This window comes from Seriola dumerili, unplaced genomic scaffold (assembly GCF_002260705.1).
Source record: "Seriola dumerili isolate Sdu_G_001 unplaced genomic scaffold, Sdu_1.0 BDQW01000091.1, whole genome shotgun sequence".
NCBI classification, from domain to species: domain Eukaryota; kingdom Metazoa; phylum Chordata; class Actinopteri; order Carangiformes; family Carangidae; genus Seriola; species Seriola dumerili.
In genome coordinates, this window is record NW_019174346.1 from 1,470,298 (window position 1) to 1,480,331 (window position 10,034).

Here is a 10,034-nt window from a genome sequence, read left to right on the forward strand (position 1 = left end):
AATATCAGACACCAACAACAACACCAACAAAAAAGTAAAGTAACTTAACTTGTATAATATGTGCTTTACTTGCTTATATTTTTCTTGAGGGAAATAAAAACATAGACATTAACAGACAGTAATAAAAAAAAATTGATAAAATAAAATAAACAACTAAACAATCCATATAAAATAACGTGAAAAGTTCTCCCACAACCCCAACAAGAAACACTGTATTTGCTCAAAACTGAAAATGCTAATAACATTTATATCCGTTGCTTATTCTTCATGTTATTTTATGTTTGGTCATTAAGCTGCTGTACAAGTCTTTCTGGTTGCATTCAGGATATGAATGAGGGTGGGGTGTTATTACCTTGTCTCTTATTTGTATATTTCTTTATCTTCAATCTAATAAATTAAATAAGTAAAGATGAAATATCTAACTATCTCCTTCAGTAAGCATCTTCACTTTTGTACCAGACCAAATCTGAGAGCATGTGCAATGGGTCACTGGATCATGTTCATCAACTCCAGATTTACCTTTAACACAGTGGCAACTTAGTCTGTCTTTCCTCAAAACATTAAAACTTCTGATCTGGATAAAGAGCTTCCTGTAATTATCTGAGCTGTCACTGGGTGGAGCTAAAGGACAGCAACATAGAGGACTGTCCTCACCTCAGGTCAGTTCATAATCTCCTTAGTTTGGGAAACCAAAACATGTTCAAATGTAGTTCAGCAACTACAGTCACTGACAGTGAGGAGAGGCTGTATGACTGTGGCACAGGCCACAACAGCCAACATGGCCGTGGCAGGTTCTTTCATTTAGGTCACTCCAAAACAAAAAATAAGAAGAAAAAGGTTCAAATTAATTAATTAATTTCTCATTGTTGCTGAGGATATATTTAGGTGCATTTTAAAAGACCTGCAAGACAGAGGTGAGAAATACAAATGCAAGCTTTGGTATGTGTACATATTTAAATACATTTAGATAGAGACCATATTTTAGATACCATATTATATACAAAGTGGTATTATGTTCAGTCATCTCATCATCAGCCATATAAGAGCCTCTCGCAGTATGACAGTAGTGCATCATATTGGCAGTGACCAACAAAGAGACAGAGAAAGACAGAAATATAGCAACCAGAAAAATATTCCAGATATACCATATAAATATTCCTTTAACATTTCCATATTATTTCTATTTGATGATATTTGGTTTTTGTAATCTTGTAAATTCTGGGAATATCCTGATTTGATTTGTTCAGAGAATCTTCGCAAAAGTTGAACAATTCATTAATAAAAAAATTCAATCATTTTTAAAATTGAAGTTTTCCAATTACAAACAAATAAATGCCTCAAATAATTATGATCCTATCTGTTATAGTGGGGATATTATAGGAGCAAGTTACTGCACAAAACATCTCCTCTTATGTGCACCCCTTAAATTCCGTGAGCCACCCCCATCGGGCTACACAGATGCTGCCTACGCCCCTGCAGAGCACTGGTGTGAGAGCCCCGCTCCTCCAGCGGTACTGTACTGTGTATGGCCTGCTGCAGCTACAGCTACAACTCGTGGAGGCAAGAATGACAGCGGCGCCCCCCCTCATCAAGACAACCTGATCGTAAGGGCGGATCTGATTCATTTCTATCTTTAAAAATACCACAATGATGGCGCTGATCAGTGCACCTTCACGGACACGATTGATCGTGGCTGCTTTTACATTCACTGCACTGTGGGGATTTGCGCTTTCCATCACTCGGTACTCTATTCCGGAGGAGATGGAAGAGGGCTCCTTTGTTGCCAATCTGGCCACAGATCTGGGTCTGGATGTTCGCAGTTTGGTGCAGCGAAGAGCAAAGCTCGATGTCATCCACAGCAAGAATTACCTTGACATCAACAAAGAGACAGGGGAGCTGATCATCCGCGAGAAGATGGACAGGGAGAGCATATGCATGACTAAAACAACCTCGTGCTTTCTGAAAATGGATGTCATCCTCGAGAACCCCATCCGCATTTTCAACATCGAGCTGGAAATCATGGACATCAATGACAACGCGCCCGTGTTTCGCAGAAGGACGATGCCCTTGGACATTTCGGAGGCAACCCCTCCCGGTGAGAGGTTTTCATTGACAAACGCCGTGGATGCGGATGTGGGGGCGAATTCAATCAAGACCTACTATCTCAGTGAAAGCAAGTACTTCATCATCGATATACAAACTGGCAGCGACGGCTCCAAATATGTCGATTTAGTCCTCAGTGGTCATTTGGACCGAGAGGAGCAGGCAGTGCATAATTTGATTTTAACCGCTGTGGATGGGGGGGTGCCTCCCCGCTCCGGCACAGCCAGCATCATCATTAATGTGCTGGATATCAATGACAACGCCCCCCTGTTCAGTCAGCCGGTATTTGCAGTCAACGTCTCAGAGAACTCGGCTGCAGGGACGGTGGTCATGACCTTAAACGCATCAGATTTGGATGAAGGCACAAACTCACAGTTAACCTACTCATACACACTGTACACCTCAGAGAAGACCCAGGAGCTCTTCTCTCTCGACCCAAACTCAGGTGAAGTCAAGGTGAAGGGGGTGATCGACTATGAGGAGAGTCAAAGTTTTGAGATGCACATACAGGCTCAGGACAGGGGGGCGAACCCACTGTCAGGACACTGTAAAGTCATGGTGTTCATCACAGATCTGAATGATAACTACCCCGAGGTGACCATCAAGTCTCTGAAGAGTGCCCTGAGCGAGGACGTCTCTGTGGGGACGCTGATCGCGGTGGTCAGTGTCAGCGACAGGGACTCGGGAGTCAACGGGGAAGTGCAGCTCACCTTGAATCAGCAGCAAACCTTACCATTCATCCTGAACAGATCCTCAGAGGGTTACTACGAGCTGCTGGTGTCAAAGCCACTGGACAGAGAGATAGTAAGCAAATATGACATCATACTGAGGGTGACAGACAAAGGCTCGCCGCCCTTATCCGAGAACGAGACCATCACTTTAGAGATTCTGGATATCAATGACAATGCCCCCGCATTCTCCCAGTCCTTCTACACTATCCATGTTGTGGAGAATAACGTACCAGGGGCATTACTGACATCTCTGAGCGCATTTGACCCAGATCTCAATGAGAACCAGTACTTGGTTTATTTCATAATGGAGAAGGAGATTGTTAACACGTCTATGTCGATGTTGTTCTCCATCAACCCTGAGAACGGAGATCTTTATGCCCTGAAGACCTTTGACTATGAGAGAGAGAGGGATTTCCTCTTCCACATTGAGGCGAGAGACTCTGGTGTTCCCCCGCTGAGCAGCAATGTGACAGTTCACATTATCGTTCTGGACCAAAACGACAACACTCCTCTCATAGTGTCACCTTGGCGGGCGCAGGGCTCTGTGGTGGAGGAGGTGATACCCAGGTCCACAGATAAGGGGCACTTGGTCGCCAAAGTCATTGCCATTGATGCGGATTCTGAGCAGAACTCCAGGGTCACGTACCAGCTCCTGCAGATCAGTGATGCCAGCCTCTTCAGCCTAGATCAGTACAACGGTGAAATCCGGACAACAAGGATGTTCAGTTACAGAGACCCCAGACAACAGAGGCTTGTGATTGTTGCCAAAGACAATGGCGAACCCTCCCTCTCTGCTACTGTCACCATCAAGATATCAACGGTGGAACACGTCATGTCCTTCTCAGAGACGACAGAGTTGCCGCTAGAATATGACGTCTTCACTGACCTAAACTTGTACTTAGTAATCGGTTTAGGAGCAGTGTCATTTCTGCTACTGATAACCATCTTGGTTATCATTGTGCTGAAGTGTCAGAAACCAAAGCCGAAGGCCATCAAGATCCCTCCGGCCAATAGGAACAGCGTGATCAGCAGGAACAGCGTGATCAGCCAGAGAAGCTCCACCATCGCAGATTCCACCCTGATCTCCAGCGATGCCTACTGGTACAGTTTGTTCCTCGCAGAGACCCGGAAAGGCAAAGTGGTGGTGAGACAGCCCATCATCCCAAAAGGGGCTGGGTATTTTGTGTCCAGTATACCCAGGAGCATAGGGCCAAGTGAGACCACGGACTCCAGAGCGTCCACACTGGAGGTACGTATAAATCAAAAGGAAGCTAGGTTTGGTTGCCCTGTAGTGTTATAAGTCATGACTGATGAACATGTGCAGGACATTATGTCAAATGCCAGATGAAAAGTACTTACTGCAGTTCCAACAAGTTATGATTTATTGTTTCGCTGGAAGCCCAACAAATGTTCTGCTGTATTTTCTGTGGATGGTTGGTAATAATGTTTACAGGTTCAGAGAGGTGTCTGTACTACTGAATGTGTCACCATTTTATAATTGGAAAAGCGTTTTAAATAGCTCATACATGCAACAGTGTCAAGTATATAAATATCACATTTCTGGTTGTTTTATGTCATACAAGTTTTATTTATTATTTTTAATAAGTTATGGGAATAGATCGTCTTCAAGTTGAAGGTGTTTGGCAGATATCTCTGCACAGGTTTAACTGCTCACTGGTTGAAAGTAACTAAGTACATTTTCTCAAGTCCTGCACTTAAGTACGATTCCGACTGGTTCCTGGTTAAATACTGTAATAAGTATTTACACTTTACTTGAGTATTTTCATTTGTGCCACTCTCTACATGTATTTCCAGTTCACTACATTTCAGATGGAAATGTTGTTACTCCACTACATTAACTAACGCGACACCCAGGTTAGGAACCACTGGACTAAACTACTGAACTGTATAGAAAGTTCTTAATATACAGTCTATGATATAAAGTAGTGAAGACAATAACATGATCTTTTTAGTTTAGTCAAGTTAAAATTGAAATGTGATGCAAATTAAAACCAAGAATGCACAAAGTGTCCCTGAGGTTGATGGTCGAATGAGGTTGAATTACTTCCTTGACATATACACTCATGGATGGTAAAGCACCTGCTTTCAACAGAGAAAAAATAGTCCCATCTAAGATAAGAACATAGTCATGCTGATGTTCATTATCTGTCTTTGTAAAGCAAACTATCAGCACTTTCAATGCATAATTAGGCCAAACAAATACCCCCCCATCCTGAACTGAAAATGTGCCACTGTTCGATGCCTTATGCAGTATGTAGGTCATTTATTACAGATGCATAACACACAAGCAGAACATAACTACTGGGCGTAAGAGGGGGAGGACTTCAAAGAAGCCCAGACTTGGAGAGATTCTCTTCAAGGACAAGACGTGTTGCTCCAGTGAAGGAGCTGCACGGCGCTCCTGCTCACACTCACTGTCCAAGTGCTGATACTGATCCAGATGTTGTTTGTCTTTGTACAGCTGGACCTGCAGACTAAACTGAAACAAGTGATGCTCTGAAAGATTAAACATTATTAATATGCATACATGCACAGGTGCACATGGAGCGAGCGAGCAAGAGAGAGAGAGAGAGAGAGAGAGAGAGAGAGAGAGAGAGAGAGAGAGAGAGAGAGAGAGAGAGAGAGAGAGAGAGAGAGAGAGAGAGAGAGAGAGAGAGAGAGAGAGAGAGAGAGAGAGAGAGAGAGAGAGAGAGAGAGAGACAGAGAGAGAGAGAGAGTGCATGTGTTTGTATTGTGTGAGTTTGAGTTTCACATGTACCACTGAACTTGTCTCTTTTTTCTATTCTTAAGTACTCAAAATGAAAGGAAGTCCATTCTACAACTGGAGGTATGCTGGTTGCTAACTGCATTCTGTAGAGCCACTATGATTGTTTAGACATTTTCTATCCGTTTCTATTTGGTATGTTACATGTTTGGTTTGGCTCAAAAAATTTGGTTTGATAAAGTGTCACCGTTCCCAAAGCAAATCTTTGATGTAATCCTTTACTCAGCATATTTCCCTGATAAAATAGAGCAGAATCAATTTATTTCCATTTGTCCCCGGTCAGGCTCTGTCCCTCACAAATCCAACACTCTGCTCTAATGCAATGCTATTGTGAGCACTAAAATTTAAATTGGCCAGTCTCTGAAGTGAGAAAACCTATCAGCTTATACTGAGCGCTGAGATTAGAATGAAATTGGCTGCTGGTCAGATTTGTGTTGTGCACATCTGGCTAGCTTGGCAGAGATTTGGGGGCAAAGTGATGGCACAGATAGAAAAAAAAAGGGATTAAAGAATGAATTGTCCTGAATAGGTTCTCAGTGTGTAACGTCCCTGAGAGCAGCAACTGTATCAACTAAGTCCACGTCCCTGCACACAAGCTCCCTGTTTCAAATCTGTGGGCAGTGTCCTACAATAACATGGAGCCACCTCTCCAGCTGTAATATTGGCCCACCAAATACCAAATAGCACATTGTGATGCCTGCCTGTGCATGCTTTATTTACACCCTCTGCTTCCCTATAGTAGCTTATGGCTTTGTCATATTTTATTTAAGCTCTGAGTGGTAGTCTGATTTTCTATGGATGAGTTAGTGAAAATTGTGAATCATCAAAAACACTGATTTGAAAGAACAGAACAAAATAAACACCCAAATACAGAAACAAGGTGTGGATTTACCCTTGTATTTAAATGTCCCTGAAACCCGATGACATGTCAACGACGGTGGCAGTAACCAGTCACGATCCACTGTTGCATGAGTGGGGACTTTCTATAAGTTTATATTGAGGTCGAATTGCTCCTGTGGCTAATTTTATCTCCTGTCTCTCAGCAGGAACCCAGAAGAGAACTGCCATGATGTAACCATCCCGTCGTGGGAGTCCCTGGCTGGGATTCTTCCCTGTGACTCACAAAGAAGATGTTAAACAACTGTCCTCCCTCAGCCGCTCTGCTCCAACTCCTCTTTCTCTCTATAGCTCCTTCAACCCCCCCCCAAACATCGACCACTAATCACCTCAGCTTTGTACCGTTTATTTCTCTCTTTTAAGCATGAATCTGCATGATTCTACAACATGTTCAACATATTTGGACGTAGAATTGAAATCATCTACAGCCGAGTATCTGGACATTACTACAGAGGCCTCATGTAGTTAATCATCCCCTCCTCCTTAATGCTTTGAAGCTCCTCGATGGACAGATCTGCCTTCTCTCCAGGGTTTACGCTGTGCTGTAGTTCTAGAAACCATCAGTAGCTCTCCATAAACATAAGTCGCCATCATGCAACATTTCCTAAGCAAAAGCTCGAAACACGTCTACGTATAAATACACATATGAATCAGGGTAAATATGATTCTTCCATAAATCTGTTAAATACTGAAGTGTAGCTGGTTATGTCATTGATTCAGGCTTTGCACTAGGTGTTTTTATTTTTATTTTTTAAATAGAACATTTCTACTATATTATGAGTCTTGCTGTTGAGCAAAGCTCAGACTGTCAACTAATAACTTTCCAATGAAAATAATCAGTGATTCAATTTTAGATTTTTTATTTACAATGTTTGTTGTACTCAACAGTGATGAATGTGTGAAAATGACAAAAACAGAATGAAAGAAAAGAAAACTGAAAAAAACAAACAAACATAGGAGATTCTCTGTTTCTCTTTTGATTTGACTGTAGATACTGTAGTTCTATAGAATTTTGACACCTTCACGAACATCAGGTGTGCGGCTCATACTTTAGAGACATCTGTATCTGACTGGACACAGTTTTCTGGCTGCAGTAGAGACACCACAACAACCACAACAACAACAACCACAACAACAACAACAACAACAACAACAACAACAACAACAACAACACTGCAATATTGACTTTCAGACAACAACAAAAAGTATCTGAAACATGTTGAAAATCCAAAGTGTTTCAGTCTGTCTCCTGTTGTTGGGCTGAGTGAGCAGGGGTGCATGGGAGGAGGCGTGTCCTCAGGTCTAATTTTTATTCAGTGGTACTCTGACATCACAGACTGGGGCGGGGCCTGAATGGGCATCAACCAAAACATTTGAACAAGGTAAACCACAATTTTAAAAACAGGGTCGAACATCGAGTCACTTTTCTTTGTGACAAGATTTTACTGATCACACGTATAAGCTATCATCTCCTCAGCTTAATTCCAACTGACTTTTCCCAGGTTGATAAAACTGGTGATTTAAAACATTTATATGCATTTAATTATTGCACTCAGTGCAAATTATATTAATCAATTAAAAAAAATTATTGAAATTGCAGTGGAATTAAAAAAAAAAAATTTTGTAATGACAAATTCTCTGTTTATTGAAAAGAGCAAGAATATTAAAATGTATTTATCTTTGCCATGGTACAAGGGAATTTAAGACAAGGTGTTGTTTTATGAATTTTCATGTTTTTATAGATATTTTATGTGTTAACTTTTAATGCTGCTTTTGTGAGCTTCTTCAAAGGCTTTTTTGTGTTGCATTTGTAGTTTAGTGCTTATGATGTTGTTTTGATAGTGTACATGACTTAAACTAAAACTAGGGTACCTTTCTTGACCTCAAAGGTAGCGCTGTTGCACTACTGTGAAGCCCAGGACTTTCATTTCTCAGAAACAGGGAGTTTATTAGGACTCACTCATTAGGGTGCTAAATTATTAAATCTAATTGGTGAAGGTAAGGACAGTGGATTGAGAAGGAGAACATAGTGTTATTTATAGTTGCAGTATTTAAGTGCTGACTCTGCAGGAAAAATGAACACTGCGGATCACATAGAGAGTGCATAGACAGTATAGAGCAGATGACAGCACTTTGAAATACGGACCGAATCTAAATGTGATCGCGGCACTCGGATGAGTCGAGATGCAAATTGTGAGTCAGTGAAATCCAACCTCTCTCTTCCTCTCGCACTGTTACACCAGGCTGCTCAGACATAAACACAGCTGGCTGTCTGTCTGTCACTTCATGAGGGATCTCTTGCTGTGGAGAACGTGTTGTGTGTGCAATCGTTGCCTGAACCAGTCGATTCCAACAGGGTTTCAAGAATTAATAAATTGCACATATGATGAGCTCCTTGTGTGCCTTCTGCATTGTAAACGATATACGTGACTGTTGATGAATGAAATAATGGCATTTCCTACAGTATTACAAATTACAGTTATCCCCACTGAGAAATACCACCGTGAATTGTTTAGGAGTTGTTGGAACAGGACGTACGACTCAGAACCAGTAGATTTCTGTAAATTGAACTGCTTTATACTTTGTGTTTTTTATACAGTAGACTTTTTTAACATCTTCTGTATTCACTGTGATCGAATGGCACAGGAGGTGCTTGTGCTTGGTATCGTAAAAAGTGTGTTATTTCTCATGTGTGTACACAGCTCAGTTTTTTTTCCTTTCTGCTGATTTGCCAGTCAGATTGTACAGTGTGCTTCGAGAGTTGCATCAAATGTAATCCGGCTCCATCCCACTTAGTGGATCAAAGACAGTATGGGAGAGAATGGCCTTGCTTTATTTTCAAGTCTAGTTAATTGTCAGATTTTGATGTTGCTTATTTGGCTTAAATGTTCTGCCTGATCATGCTAGTTTGAATAAAGCTTTTTAATCTGTCCTTCTGTTGTGTCTGTGATGAAAACAGAAAACTGAAGTTATCAAAAATGACTTCTGAATGTGACACAAATGCATCTCTCTCTCCCTCTCTCTCTCCCTCTCTCTCTCTCCCTTCCCGAAATTCCCTCACATACACACATTTTGACCCAGTTTCTCTGTATAATGCTCTGTACTAATTCTTGGAAATTGAAAACTAAATAAAGGCGATGTGCCTGCAGTTCAAATTGCAAAAGCAGACAAATAATAGCTTTGTCAGGATTAGTAAAGGCCTAGAGCCAAATTGCATAGTCTGCTCTTCACTGTGACCACACAGGGCTTTTAGTCTGTCGTCCTGCAGGAGACTGATGTGTGAGGGCCCATGAATTTGTATGACAGCAAGCTAGTCCCATCATACTCTAAGTTTTCTTTTGCTGTCTGCGTTTAAAATGGATTTACTTAAAATTACTAATTAGAAATGCAATTACATTTGCTCACATCCAGCATATTTGGATAGTTACAGTCTTATAGTAGCAGAATATCAATAAAACGTCCTTCTATTTGCATACAGCTCTCCTACATGAGTTTCAAGCTCAACTGAAATGACCATA

At 41.3% G+C, this 10,034-nt stretch overlaps 1 protein-coding gene across 4 annotated transcripts; it reads left to right on the top strand.

The window, feature by feature from the left end:
* Positions 1 to 1,544: 1,544 nt before the first annotated feature.
* LOC111222302 (protocadherin alpha-C2-like) lies at positions 1,545 to 9,448 on the top strand. 4 transcript variants are annotated; one of them, XM_022745993.1, is made up of 3 exons: positions 1,545 to 4,083; positions 5,646 to 5,682; positions 6,663 to 9,448. In XM_022745993.1, the coding sequence occupies exons 1-2, from the start codon at positions 1,648 to 1,650 to the stop codon at positions 5,655 to 5,657; spliced, it is 2,448 nt and encodes an 815-aa protein (XP_022601714.1). In that variant the 5' UTR covers positions 1,545 to 1,647; the 3' UTR covers positions 5,658 to 5,682; positions 6,663 to 9,448. The 4 variants fall into 4 exon arrangements, with proteins under 4 accessions (XP_022601714.1, XP_022601715.1, XP_022601712.1 ...); XM_022745994.1 differs by having other exon boundaries at positions 6,666 to 6,690; XM_022745991.1 differs by lacking the exon at positions 5,646 to 5,682.
* Positions 9,449 to 10,034: the final 586 nt, after the last annotated feature.